This window comes from Acomys minous (genome assembly GCF_964271855.1).
Source record: "Acomys minous genome assembly, chromosome: 11".
Taxonomy (NCBI): Eukaryota; Metazoa; Chordata; class Mammalia; order Rodentia; family Muridae; genus Acomys; species Acomys minous.
In genome coordinates this window covers 75,228,650-75,243,683 of record NC_140492.1, presented here as the reverse complement: position 1 = coordinate 75,243,683, position 15,034 = coordinate 75,228,650, and the positions used below count along the sequence as shown (strand labels likewise).

The window sequence follows — 15,034 nt, the reverse complement described above, 5'->3', positions numbered from 1 at the left end:
AGTCAAGGGTCATTCAGGCGGTTTTACCACAAAGTTCCTTTCTACTTGTTAATAAAAACATGGCTAAAGATTAATCATAGTTTATATTATAGACTTACAAATAAAGTGTTTAAGAAAGCTCCAGATAGTGACGGAAGAGCTTAAAAAAAAACCAACTGTCTTGACTTAAAGATGTTTGACATAATGAAAGAACATGGACCCTTGATAAAGAGGGCACATACATACTGATGCCAAGCTAATGACTTAAGAATAGTGATTCAGGATTGATGACAACATTATTACTCTGCTTCCTGTATTTTAAATTGTATTTTTAAAAAATGCAACCATGGAAAACACCCCCATTTCAAAAAATGTATAAAAACCTAGCTTGCTAGTCTGCAAAATACACTCAGATGCACACACTACCCCTAGTTTGTCTCTGTTTGTCACTCGCCTATCTTTGCCCACCGACACTTCAAGAACTGTTGTTCCCAAGGACCTATACCCAACTGAGATGGCCCACAGCATGGTGTAAAGGCATTTATTGAAGTCTCCATAACATGCATGATCCAGAGGGTGACAACCAGCCTTGCCTGGGTTCACCAGGTGATCACACTGGCACCCCTGCCTACCAGCACTGTGATGGGTTGATCTTGTAGGGAACTTTTTACATTTTGGAAAGCATGCTGACTTGTTTATAAGAAGACAAATCAATATACCCATTTTCTTACATACCAACTAAGATACGAAAAGGCAAACATCTCTGTTATGTCTCCTGGTTAGTTTGGCTGTAGAAGAACCAGGACTGCACACAGAACTTGCTCGAAATCTCCATGCTTTAATACTATCAAAATGCAGCAAGTAGAGACAGTGTAAGGACGTGCAGAGGTGGACAGCATCTGGACTGTGTGCCAGGTGCAGTCTCTGTTCAACGCTATGGGCTGCTTCGGGAGTTACTTTTCCCAGCTCCCCCAACCTTGGGCAGCCTAGTCGCACTGGGCTGGCGTGGCATTCTCTGGATGGGTCTTTCACGGCTTCCACGTTCTGCCACTATGGGTACATTGCCAAGAGTGGGGCCACTTCTGTTTCTTCCTGAAAAAAATATAGAACCCAATAATTAGGATGGGGGCAGAGTCCAGCTGCAGCACACTCACTACTTTGCTTCCTGAGAAACATGCCCATCCATTTGCTGTATCCACCTGTGCCAGCTGCAAATATGTGCTTGGGAGACTACATCTGTAATCTGGGAAAACCTAAGATGCTGGCACACAGGTAATTGATTATTCCTAATTAGACCATTTGATGTGGGAAAACCAATACTAACTCTGGGTCACATCTTCTGGTGGCAGCCCACATGAAAGGACAAGGAAGCAAGATGTCTGCCTTTTGCTTGCTTGTTCTCACTCTCCCTGGTTCATCTGTCCTCTTGCTCAGGCATCCCTTTGCTAATATGAGGATCTACTTCTTTGGGATTCCAACATAAACTGAGGACCAAGATCTGTGTAGGAATCCAGAGCCAGGCTGGAAATGCTGAGACATCCAATCTTGTAGACTGAACAACTACTTGATTCTTGTACTTTCTGTTGGACTGTATCACTGACTTCAGCCTGTCAGCCACTCTAATGAATCCCTTTTGAATACATTTAATATATAGTGAAATGTAGTATTTTAAAATATATTTTCATTCAATAAGTTTTTTTTTCTTTAAAGAATGCTGAATAATAAAGACTGTAGTACCAGGAGTGGATCTAGAGAAATAGAATTTTAAGAGTAAATATATTCTTAAAAAATATATAGAATATATATATGGATTTTGTATATGGAATATACAAACTTTTATATATAGGATATATAAAATAGAATTTTAAGGATAAAGTCTGGAACAGGTTTTCCAAGTCACCAACAGCTAGAGTTAATGAAGGTTCTGCTAGTAGCATGGAAAACACTAAAAATCTATGGTGTGTACTATTTAAACAGCTTATGCATCTGATTATCCTGAGAAACACGTGTAATTGGAAATCAATTTGTAGTGACTCTATACATAAAACTTTTGACAATTTGTGGAAAAACAGGGAAATAATGATGCTGGCTCATTGCCTCTAGCATCTCTGGATTAACTGATATAGTCTAGAGGTTTCTAAGTTGTCCCTGGAAGAGAACCAACCCTCTCTTTAGCAACCACAGAGTTCAAGTTGCAAAATACCAGATCCGAGCCTTCATTATATAATGGGCTGCGTTACAAAGAAAATTCAGTTCCAGTCTCAGAAGGTGCTGGAGTTAAAGGACAGTGGTTGGTAAGGAGTGGAAACCTGTAAGTGAGGGTACAAATGTGTGCGAAGATCCCACTGAGGCTGAGGACTATAAACTGTAAGGCACGGCCGCACCCATTAATGGTGACGACCAAGAATTCGCTGTGCGTAAAATAGTTGCTCCTGCGCATGCGCTAGAACCAGAGCCAGCCCAGGATGCCCCTCCCAAACGGGGATATGCTAATGAGCTATCGTGGATGGCGGTTATTAACCAATCCATTCCTATTTGCTAATGAAGCATCTAGCCGCAACCCATGAGGCATCGATATGCCACACAAAGACGGTACTTAAACACGGGCCCCCGGGCAGTCTTTTGTCTTCAAAGGGCGCTCCCAATAAAGCGCATTTGGGAAGGATCCTGTGTGTCTGCGTCGTTCCAAGGACGCGACAATGAACCCTTAGATTCTGAATGGTTTATCCATCTGCGGAAGTGGTCTCTCCACACCCCCACCCCAGCTCCTGCAGTACCGCCTTTAAGGAGTCAGCAGGGACCGTCCCGAAGGGAGATGCCAGGCAACACAATACTGATGTCCTCCGGGACCTGGGTACTTAGAAGCCCAGCCTCCTAGAGGGGCCACAGGAAGTGTAATCAGTGACGAGGTGTGTTATACCACCAAAGAGCTCAGTAAGCTCTGGTTATTCACTCTAGCAAAAGTCTAGGGACTCTGTGTAGAGATGGAGTTTAAGGATGGAAATTAATGGGGGAAGGAACATAAAACTAGATCAGGTTGAGTTTATTGACGTGAGTCCGCTGAGAGCAGCATCTAGGCTTTACACAAACACTCCCATAGTTTAAGAAAGATATGGCCTACTGAAAAGGAGCCTGATAGCCCTTGGCTAAGTGTTGATGAGGAGATTTTTAAGGCTCAGAGAAATTGCAATGTTACAGGGGTTACACTGTGTAAATCCGAATTCTCACATTTCTTCCCAATGGGGAGGCCCTTCAGTGATGCTCTAAGACACAAAATCATGAGAGGGCACCAGCCCAAGTAAAGAGCTTAGCTCTTGCTGTTCTTTGTGCCACGCCTTAGGGTTGCTCAGCTGAATTAAAATGTGGTGGTTTTACCTGCTCCAGGTACAGGTGAGGTCATGGGCAGCACATAAAAAATAAAATAAAATAAAATAAAACCATCCATAATGGCCTGACCTGTAGTGGGCAGCACAGACAGCTATTTATCACTGTGTGATGCCTACGCACCTTAGCACTGGCTAATCAACCATGGTGTTTCTGGGAATGAAATAGATATGAAGCCCACTGCATTTGATTTGTATAAGCAGGAAAATGGCAAATGAGAGAAAGGCTACAGTGGATTGCAGCCATACAGAGTCTCAGCACCCTAAAGCAACTCCCAAATGAGCCAGTTAGTTGGCAGACCAGGAACTCTCTGAATGAAGGAGAGGTCAGGTGGACTGAGGAAGGACTTTGCGTAAATCCATGAGAGTTTCACTGTTAGTCTTTCTCCCATCTTCCCCAGAGGGATCCCAGGCCTTTCATAAGAGTAATCGTAAACTGTGGGAAAAGGAACAATCAGATTTTTGGGGTCTGTTGGATACTGATTCAGAATTGACATGGACTCTGATGAACTCACTTTCCAGCCACACAAGTCTGACAGTGGACCAGTGTTCATGGGATCCTCATCTTACCATGGTACCTCACCTACCAAAGCAGCTGGCTTGACACAAAGTGGAATGACACACAAACAGCACCTGCTAGGCAGCAGTGTCCTGGAGAGCCAGGACATGTTCTCCAGAATGTAGCATATGCTTTGACTAAGCAGCCAATATTTGACGGTTTCCCTCAGAGGCAGGATTCACGGTTCCTCACCATCACTCTTACTGACCCATTAGGAAAGGTGACTCAAGCTACTCTGTCCTAGGGAGTTGTGATCTTCCCCTAAACAGATGGCAGGCTGGCCTCAAGGCCATGGACATGCATACTTGAGTCATTATCACGCCTCCATTCATCAGGCCACACGAGCAGAAGTACACAACCAAGGTCTGAAAACAGTTTCTGACAGTTTCAAAGAAGCTGTTGATTTCCCATGTCCCTGGTATAACCTGAAATACTAAAGCCTTGGGCCTATAGAGGCTAAACCTCTGAGCACTGAAATCACCCTCAGAGGGGCCCAGTATTTCAAGAGTGAGGTGAGAATGACCATCCCTGGCTGACCAGCAGCCAACCCAGGTGACAAATGGTGAACTGGAAATGACCTCATGGGCCTTTAAACACGTTCATCTTCTCTTCAACAGTAAAATTTGCCATTGTTGTCTGTGTGACAAAACCATGGAAGAACTAGTGTCTCAGAGCTGAGCCAAGGCTGGAGTTGCCCCAAAAGAGGCAACAGAGGAGTTTCAGGAAGGGACTACTGCACACCAGACTGTGGTGAGGCCAGATAGGATTTCAAAAAAAAGATGCACTAAGGACAAGGTTTGTTGACCCAGAGCCTAGAGAACTTTACATATTGAAGGGCTACAACGCGCTCCTGAGACAGGGAGGACAGAAGACACTATTGGAAATCAGGGTATGGAATTAACGTGAGGTTCAAGGAAATATGCCTATTAAGTAGTTTCCCTTTCCTCTCTCTTCCTGTGAGAGTTGGTAGATCCTATTCTGTCAAATCTCCTCTGATTGGTCACCTTTTCTGCCACTCAATTAGATGTCACTTTCAAACATGGGTGCTTCCTTCTACAAACTAACTTTACACCTGATACTTGCTCTATACCAGGCCGGCCTTGAACTCGGATCTGTTTGCCTCTGTCTCCTGGATTAAAGGCATGTTTGTATTCCAGCTGGATCACACAGACCTACACCATCTTTGGATGTGATCTCTTGCCAGAACAGCCATGTTCTGAATTAACATTCTTCTACATGTTCCCTATTTCATACTTTACATTCAGGCAAGGAACAGTCTGAAGAGGCAAAGGCCAGGGTCCCAAAAGTTTACCATGATGCCTTGTCTTTGCCCTGCCTTACATCCTCTGCCTGGGTCAGGGATCTTAAAAATGTGCAAGTGTTGATCTTAACCTGGAGCAGCAGTCCATTTGTACATTCTGAAAATACTGTGTCTTTGGTGAGCTGAGTTCTGAGTCGCATTGCTGGGACGGCTACAATGCCCTGCTCATGTACCTCGAAGCTGCCCTGGCCTTGTGGGCACAATGGCAATTTCCAGTTGAAGAGCACACATCAACATCAGACCCAGAGATAGGACAATAAAAATGCTGGTGAAATGAGCAAGAGAACCAGAGTGAGGGGTGGGGACAGAGGCAGGTGTGTGGCAGCTGGGCCACAGAGTGAGGGGTGGGGACAGAGAGGCAGGTGCGTGGCAGCTGGGCCACAGAGTGAGGGGTGGGGACAGAGAGGCAGGTGCGTGGCAGCTGGGCCAGAGTAGAACTGGAGAGGCTGCAGGCCTGAGGAAAATGATGGCCTTGCTTCTGTTCCTAACAGAGAAAGGAAGGCCATAGAGGACAGAGAGATACAAATTGAGCAGAAAGAGGGTAGGGCAGTGAGTATGTGTGGGTCCCCAGGCCTGGCCACCCCAGCCTTCCAGGCTGTTCCTGTGCTTCCAGGCAGTGAAGCAGAACTTTACCTCCATGCACTTGCCTGGGAAGACACGCTGTATTGCAGAGGGTTCCAACAGCCAAAGAGAAAAGATGCAACAGATGGGACGGGTAGGTTCAAGGGCCGGAGATCCCTCACTCCGGTTACTACCATCTGCTTATTATACCCAGTCCCTGTGCTATGGCCACAAGAGAAGGGGAGCCCTTCCCACCAGCGCACTGGGCTAGTATTTCTGTCAGACCTCTACTCTATGTGCCAAGACAGTCAGATGGTTCCGGTCCCTGCAACCCAAAACAAATCCCCAGATGGGAGGTGTGCGGGTCTGGCCTGACATGAAGAGGAGCTAGGGCTGGGCCTGGGAAGGGTAGGTAAGGAGTCGCCTGCCCTGAGCCTCTGATTGTTGGGTCGATGGAGACCAAAGCCATGTTTAGCCAGTACCTGTGGAATGAAGCATGAGAAGGAGGTGGGAAGGGAGGAGGCCCAAGAACAGGCTGAGCCACTCTGAGCCAAGCCAGCCCGGGGGGGTGGGGGTGGGCGGAGGGGTTCTCTGCCCATCCCCAGCCCCCCACCCCCGTCCCCCATCCCTGCCACCCTTGACTGGAAATAGCCGGCCCATTTCTAACCTCGAGTCTCCGATGTGGACAGAGATATGGGCACTGAGTCCTGGGGATCGCTTGCTAGTCGCTGCCCAGCACACATGGACTTCAGCATTTGGAAGACGGCGAGGGGAGCCACGTTCAAATTCAGCAAGTCTACCAGGATCCTGGGAAAACAAACACTGTGCTTAGCGAATCCTGCGAGCTGCAGGGCGGACCTGCTCCGTGAGTAGGGAGAACGGGGCCACGGCCCCTGAAAACTCATACAGAGAAGTGGAGCTGTTCGGAGGAACAGATGCAGGTCAAAAGGGGTCCTGAAGCAGGCATTATCTGCAGGGAGTGTGAGTCCCGACCCTCGCCTTCTCACTTGAACACATCAGGGTCGATGGCGGCGCCCGCAGCCTGCGCAAGCTCGTACAGCTCCATCTCCTCGGCGCCCAGCACCTTCTTCCGCCGAAGTGCTAGTTTCTGCAGTGTCGCCGCCTCCAGCCCGGTGGATGCGGCGAGTCCAGCTCCACTACCCGCTGCCGCCATCTGGGTAGCCTGAAAAGGTGACCTGTTTGGTCCAGCCGCCAGGGGACTCCACGGCGCCTACTACTGCACTCGTTTCCACGCAGGGTCCCAGCAGATCTTAGCCAGCAGCTCCGGCACAGAGGGCAAGGGTCCCCGGAGGCCTTTACATGGTGGATTGCGTGACTTGTTCTGAACGCCTAGTGTGCCAAGTCAGGGCCGTGTATTAGGCATGGGGATGGTGCGGTGGGAAGCGGTCCACCGCCTGACGATCAGACCCCTAATAGACCGCTGGCTTAGGTAGCAGCACGCAGAACAGTGCCTGGAATATACTGGGTACTTGGTAAATGCCTGTTACATGTAATTACCTGTTCCGCTGAGGGTCCCTAAACAGCTTTTGCTTTCATGTGCTCACGCACTCCTTCCCGCTAGTACGCATAAGTTCAGGCGCAAAAGGGCGCCGACACAGCGGTCACTACGCACGCGCTTTCGTGTCCTGCCGCTCCAAGGCGTTTGCTTTGCGCAGGCGCCGTTCCTTGGTGGTAGAGGCGTGGCCTGATGACGCGCAGCTCGATGACGGTACTGCATGTTGTGTGGCTGTAGAGCGGGGGTAGAGAGTGAGGGGTGAGGGGCGTCTATTACTGAAGATAGGTAGACAAACTCAGCACGTCAGCTTGGCTGTTCATGGGTTTTGTGTGTGTATCTCTACATGTGTATGTTTCTCGTGTTTTATTTCTGATTTTCCAGTTTTCTGGGGTTTTGTTGTTGTTTGTTTGTTTTTTTAATGTGCCTGTTTGTTTGCTAGAGAGGAGGAGAAAGAGGCGTGTAGTTGAGTAGGTGGGGCAGTAGAGAGGTTCTGGGAGGAGACGAGGGAGGGGAAAACCATGATATAGGGAATGAAAAAATATTTTCAATTTGAAAATCAGCTTTCCTCATTTCTTCTCTAAACTGAACACAACTTCCTTGGTTTTGCTTGTCTTCATTGCTTCACACTCCACCTATACTTGGTGACCTTTGGTCAGTCTCCGGGGTCCAGACCTCAGGACGAAGCACCGGGTCGTTCTTGTAGCCCTGGCCCTCCAGGCTGTACACATGGCTTTCCATGCTGAATGGGGCATCTGTCACAAGTGAGGATCATGGTGACAGGAAGCTGCTGGTGACAGTGAAGGACCAGTGCTGGCTGTGGGGAATGAGTTTGGCTTCAGGAACAAACATTACAGGGTGTGTGTGGGCATCTAGTCTGGCACCTGCACCCAAGGTGGAGCATCCGTTTTGTGGGTGGAGTTGGTAGCTCCAGAATCCAGCTCCTATTACTAAAAGTGCCCAAGAGTACAAACAGGAAGCAAATTCAGGTGTGGCACAGCACAATCTTCCTAACAAAACTTCTGTCATCTTTATGAGATCAGCTGTTTCTGTTTGTAAGGCCAGTATCCTTCTTAGAAGGAAGGTTGGGTCATTGGACCCTCACTGGAGTCACTCCACCCAGCCATTTGCATATAATTCTCCCCTATTCACACATGACCCCAACTCCTGGAAGGATCACAAGGCTAGAATGTATAGGCTGAGAGCTCATGTACTAATACACACTTAGAATCTCAAACATTTACACGCTCACACACATTAACATGCTCATACAAAATCTCTCTGCTCTCTCACACAACACACTTTTACATTATGTTGGACAGTGTTTTGTCAACATGACACAAAAGAGCCATTTGGGAAGAGAATCCTCAGTTGAGAAAATGCCTCCCGTCTGATTAGCCTGTGGGCAAGCCTGTGCTACTTTTTTTTTTTTAATTGCTGGTTGACGTCAGAATGCCTAGCTAACTGGCCAGTGCCACACGTGGACAGGTCATTCTGGATGGTATAAGAGAGCAGGATGAGCAAGCCACGGGAAACAAGCCAGTGAGCAGCACTTCTCCACAGACTCTGTACCAGCTCATGCATCTGTGGTCCTGCCTTGAGCTTAAGCCCTGACTTCCCCAATGATGGATCACAGCCTATAAAACGAACCCTTTCCTCCCCAAGTTGATTTTTGGGCATGATGTTTTATCACAAGAATAGAAACCCTAACTAAGGCACATATTGTTACGCATTCTCTCACACTTAAAAATCTCAGAGGCTCACGTATATTCACACTGTCATGCACACTCACAACTGTGCCCATTTTGCATGTAATTATATATTCTCACACTATTGAGTGGACGCACACCTGCACTGTTAAATGAACACACCATTCCTTAGACACACAATCTCACACAGAAATGCTTAGAGACATGTAAACAAGGTCAAACAGGCACATCATCACACACTCATATCTTTATACATTCTTGAGCACATACTTATACACTCAATTCTGCCTAGTTTTTCTCAGCTTAATGCAAACCAAGATATTAACCAAAAAGAAGAAACCTCAGTTTGGTCTGCAGTCATATCTGTGAGGCATTTTCTTAATTGCTGACAATGAAGGAGGGCCACTGTGGGTGGTGCTAGTCTTAGACACGTGGACCAGTGGCTGTAGAAGGTAGCTGAGCACACCGGAAGGTGCAGGCCAGAGGAAGCAAGCTATCACTTTCTATAACCCCACAGCCTCCCTGTTCTGACAGCAGCCCCCTTTTCTTTGCTGATTTCTGCAGTTACTCAAGGAGGTGTGCTCACATGTAAGAATCTGGAGCTAGGAGTCTCCAAGGAGAAAGAAGATATGATGTTTGTCTTTCCGAGTCTGAATTACCCCACTCAATGTGATTGTGTCTAGTTGCTGGGTTGGGTACCCTTCAGGCCTCGTGGCCAGTGGTGAGGTGACTGCTGAGAGATGAAGAATGAAACTCCAGTCAGTGCTGCCTTTGCAGGCACTGTGTCAAAATCTCCCAGGTCTGACCTCATAATGTATTCTTCTTAGACGTTTTAGTGGAGTAAAACTTTGAGGAGAGGTTCTCATGTGACAGTTATCACAAGGAAGCTTTATGCATAGCTACATAGAAATTCCTTAGCCAGGTAGCAAAGCACCTGCAGCCTTTCCAATGAGAATGACTGATAAGCAGGACTCCGGTCTAGTGACCAGGATCAGTGAGGAGCATAAGGATAGATTTCATTGGTGGAGAATTCCAGGAGATAGGGCGAGGCCTCTTTTGAGGGGACGGGTTGTGCTGAGACACAAAGACCAGGATTAGGGCCTAAGTGATTCTCAGGATATTGGAGGTGGGGGTGGCAGTCAGGTGGAGGCCGGCTCCTAATAGAATAGCGATGGGTCATCCACATTCACCCTGGCATTCCAGGTGACCTTGCCAAAGCATGTGTGACTGACAATCCTGATTTCTCCCAAGCTTATTCTTTTTTTAAATTTTTTATTGAAAAAAAAATCATTCATATTACATTTCAATTGCTATCCCATCCCGCGCATCCTCCCATTTCTCCCTCCCTCCCACTTTTACCCCATTCCCCTTCCCTATGACTGTGACTGATGGGGACCTCCTCCCTTTGAATATGATGCTAGGGTATCAAGTCTCTTCTTGGTAGTCTGCTATCCTTCCTCTGAGTGCCATCCCCATCAAGAGGACATGGCCAAATAAGGGGCAACAGAGTTCGTGTGAAAGTCAGTCCCCAGTCTCCACTTAACTGTGGAGAATGTTCTGTCCCTTGGCTAGATCCAGGTAGGGGTTTGATGATGACTGCACATATTGTCCTTGGTTGGTGCCATAGATCGAGCAGAACCCCTGGGCCCTGATCTGCCCATCATAGTGTTCTTCTTGTAGGTTTCTAGGACCCTCTAGATCTATCTATTTCCCTATCTTCTATATTCCTCCCACCTTAGGGTGTCCTTACCACTATCCCATTTTCCTGGTAAGTGAAGACTTTCATGAGACATACCCCTTGGCCTAGTGTCCAGATATAAGTGAGTATATACTATTTGAGTCTCTCTGCTTCCGGCTTAGCTCACTCATTATGATCATTTCTAGTTCAATCCATTTGTCCACAAATTTCGGGATTTCTTTCTTTCTTTTTTTTTTTTTTTTTTTTTTTGGTGTTTTCGAGACAGGGTCTCTCTGTGTAGCCTTGGCTGTCCTGGACTCACTTTGTAGACCAGGCTGGCCTCAAACTCACAGCGATCCGCCCGCCTCTGCCTCCCGAGTGCTGAGATTAAAGGCGTGCGCCACCACGCCCAGCTGAATTATTTCTTTTTAATAGCTTAGTAGTATTCCATAGTGTAAATGTACCACAGTTTCTTTATCCATTCTTCTACTGAGGGGCATTTAGGCTGTTTCCATGTTCTGGCTGTTATGAATAAGTCTGCTATGAACATGGTTGATCTCAAGCTTATTCTAAGCTTGCTTCTTCCATTTTCCTATTTCTTGTTTGTTTGTTTGTTTGTTTTTTTAAGGAAGAAAATAATGGCTGTAATAGACACCATGGTTAGATGTATTGCCTCCATGGCAAGTCTAATTAATATAGGCAAGCATAAGAGAATTATAAAAATAGCTAACAGAAGAACAAGGAAGTGGGAAAGCCACCATAGCCAAGACAGCCATTCAAATGTCACTTGGGAGATTTTTTTTAAAGTCTTTTTATGTATAGCATTAATTTGACTATCATTAGTGTAGGGAAAATCTGATACATTAAAGCAACACATGCCGGGAAATTGTTGACAGCCACGATTATGCTTGAGCAACAAATCATCTACTGTTCTAGTTTGTAAACTGTGGTTGTCAATTCACCCATGCCTTTGTTGCTTCTGCTAATACCTTTGATGTAATACATCACACAAGCTGTTCTTGAGACCTCTCTGTATTCCAGTAACTTTACCTGTGACAGGCAATAAAAAGCCCTTGTGGCTGCAACCCTAACAGGATCTAATAGATGCAGAAAATTATCACAATTGTTGGGGAGATCTCACTTAATTCTGTGGATTGATACTAAAGATTTACTGAGCAAAATGGGTGCAATGCATCCTCTTCCATTTAAGCCTTTATGACTTGCAGGGACGGCAGAATAAATAGCATTTTCACATGAAAAAGTCTATCCCAAAAGCAGTTGTTTACCAGAGGGAAAGGTGGGAATAGTAGCGAAATTGCATTAAGTAGGGACATAAGTACATTCAGAACATAAGTAATATGATAGAAAAACAATTTGAGTCTCTCTGCCTCTGGGTTAGCTCACTCATTATGGTCATTTCTAGTTCAATCCACTTCTCCACAAATTTTGGCAATCCTTTGTTTTTAATAGCTGAGTAGTATTCAGAAGCAGAGAGACTCAAATGGTATATACTCACTTATAACTGGACACTAGCCCAAGGGGCAGGTCTCGTGAAAGTCTTCACTTACCAGGAAAGTGGGATGGAGGGGAGGACATCCTATTGGGACTCTAGGTGAGAAAAATATAGGAGATAGGGAAATAGATGGATCCACAGGGTCCTAGAAACCTACAAGAACACTATGATGGGCAGATCTGGGCCCAGGGGTTTTGCTCGATCTAAGGCACCAACCAAGGACAATACATGCAGTCATCATCAAACCCCTACCCAGATCTAGCCAAGGGACAGAACATTCTCCACAGTTAAGTGGAGACTGGGGACTGACTGTCACACAAACTCTGGTGCCCCATATTTGGCCATGTCCCCTTGATGGGGATGGCATTTGGAGGAAGGATAGCAGACTACCAAGAAGAGACTTGATACCCTAGCATCATATTCAGGGGGAGGCGGTCCCCCTCAGTCACAGTTATGGGGCAGGGGGGAATGGGGTGAAAGTGGGAGGGAGAGAGGAATGGGAGGATGCATGGGATGGGATAGCAAATGATATGTAATATGAATTTTATTTTTCAATTTAAAAAATGTGTAAAAGGAAAAAAAGAAAAAAGAAAAAGAAAGAAAAACAACACTGACAGCAATCTGAGGGGGAAGCCCTATGGATTCTGTATTTTCTCTTATTATTTGTTCATATTGTTAATGCTTACTCCTATGCCAAATACATTTTAAGAAACAGGAACATTATTAGCATTCAGTTGTAATGACATTCCTAGGAAGGACATAGAATTTTCTTCTTTTGAAAGTTTTATTTATTTATTTTATGTATGTAAGTGCTCTGTTTTCATGTACACCAGAAGAGAGAATCAAATTCCATTACACGTGGTTGTGAGCCACCATGTGGTTGCTAGGAATTGAACTCAAGACCTCTGGAAGAACAGCCAGTGCTCTTAACTGATGAGCCATCTCTCCAGAACCCTCAAATACAAAAATTTTCAAGATCCCAGTAATAGATGGGTCCCTTCTGATACAAAAAGACTATTCCTGTTGACTGCCATGTGCCAAATGAAACCAGAGGTTATTTTCCAAACCATTGTCAACAGATAGCATTATTCTAGGTACAATAATATTTACTTAGGTAAGCAATGCATCAAGTATTCCCTTTTCCATCTTGATACTACTATATCACTTTCTACTATCAGAACTTTCTGCAGAGTGCTTAAATATGCTACAGCCCATATTATATAGCTTTTGGACTTATCAGTTATATTAGTCCAACGAAAATATCCCCCATTCATGTGACTAAATATTTGTACAGAATCTTTTATGCAGACAAGTCATCCTGAAGGACAAGGACAATCCATAGCATGTTACAATTCAGTGCTGTCTGCTATTATGTGTGATCCTTTTTTTTTTTTCGAGACAGGGTTTCTCTGTGTAGCCTTGGCCATCCTGGACTCACTTTGTAGTCCAGGCTGGCCTCGAACCCACAGCGATCCGCCTGCCTCTGCCTCCCAAGTGCTGGGATTAAAGGCGTGTGCCACCATGCCCAGCTCGTGTGCCACCACGCCCGGCTTAGAACAATTTTAATTGTGAGCTCAGGAAGACTCTATGGGGTAGCAGTATATTTGAAAGTACCTGAGAAATAAACACAGAGGTCCTAAAAGAGAAACAATTGAGTTTGTTTATATAAGCATGAAAGTTTATATCCAGCAGATACTGTAAATGAAGCAAAAAATGTGAACAACATCAGGAATAAGAGGAAACCTGCTGGAAGGTTCTAATTTTTATTATGTAATGTAGACTAGACAGATTTCCAGACTGCACCAAATACAATTTTAGGTGAAAAATTTTTTAATAATTTAATTTTTATTAAGTGCACTTTGGTTTAACCCATTTGGGTTCCAAAGGAATTTGAGAAACATGCAAGTATGTTTGCATTTCTTAGCCGTCACATTACACAGGTGGATGGATGGAGGTGAATGGACAGAGGGAGGGAACTGCGTGGGAAAGGGGCTGGGGAGGGAAGGAGGAGGGATCAAGCGGGGGAAGGACAGAGAGACAACTGGAATCATGGCGGGCGGTCTCTGGGCTGTACTAGAATCCAAGACGATGGAAACACCCAGGCATCCGTAAGGGTGAGCTCCTAGCAACGGAGGATATAGAGCCTGAAATGCCCATTTCCTGTAACCAGAAAAGATATCCAATGGAGGGACTGGGACACCAACCCAGCCATAAAACAGACCCACAGTTTCTCCTGCCCACAAGATGTTCAGGGGTAAAGATGGGGCAGAATTTGTAGGAATGGCCAACTAATGACTGGCCCAGCTTGAGACCCATGCTATGAGAGAGAACCCACCATTTATACTATAATAATATAGTATATCAATATATTCAACAAAATACACTATAATTATAACATGATGCTCTGCTATACTTGCAGACAGGTGCCTAGCATAACTGTTATCTGAAAGGCTTCACCCAGCACCTGATGGAAACAGATGCAGAGACCCACAGCCAAACATTAGGCAGAGCTTGGGAAATTCTATGGAAAGGGGGGAAGGAGGATTGGAGGAGCTAGAGAGGTCAAGGACACCACAAGAAAACCTACAGAAGCAGCTAACCTGGGTGCACAGGGGCCCACAGAGACTGAGCCACCAACCATAGAGCTTGCATGAAGTTGACCTAGGTGTGGGACGCCATACCAAATTCTGCCATGCCAGAAATTCCGTGCTTAGGCTGCAAGCTGTGACCTTCCAGATACTGATCTCCAGGAGGAGGTCTTTGTGTTCCAGGCTATCCTTGGGCAATTTCCCTTTGAAAGAAGTAGAGAAATCCCTAC

The 15,034-nt window shown here is 45.8% G+C and overlaps 1 protein-coding gene across 2 annotated transcripts; it reads right to left on the bottom strand.

The window, feature by feature from the left end:
* Window positions 1-797: 797 nt before the first annotated feature.
* LOC311609295 (mitotic-spindle organizing protein 2) lies at window positions 798-7,465 on the bottom strand. 2 transcript variants are annotated; one of them, XM_084802292.1, is made up of 4 exons: window positions 7,322-7,465; window positions 6,811-6,986; window positions 6,471-6,610; window positions 798-1,071 (listed from the first exon to the last, which is right to left on the bottom strand). In XM_084802292.1, exons 2-4 carry the CDS (start codon window positions 6,975-6,977, stop codon window positions 914-916), a joined length of 465 nt encoding a protein of 154 aa, XP_084658418.1. In that variant the 5' UTR covers window positions 6,978-6,986; window positions 7,322-7,465; the 3' UTR covers window positions 798-913. The 2 variants fall into 2 exon arrangements, with proteins under 2 accessions (XP_084658418.1, XP_084658419.1); XM_084802293.1 differs by having other exon boundaries at window positions 6,811-7,153; window positions 7,322-7,457.
* Window positions 7,466-15,034: the final 7,569 nt, after the last annotated feature.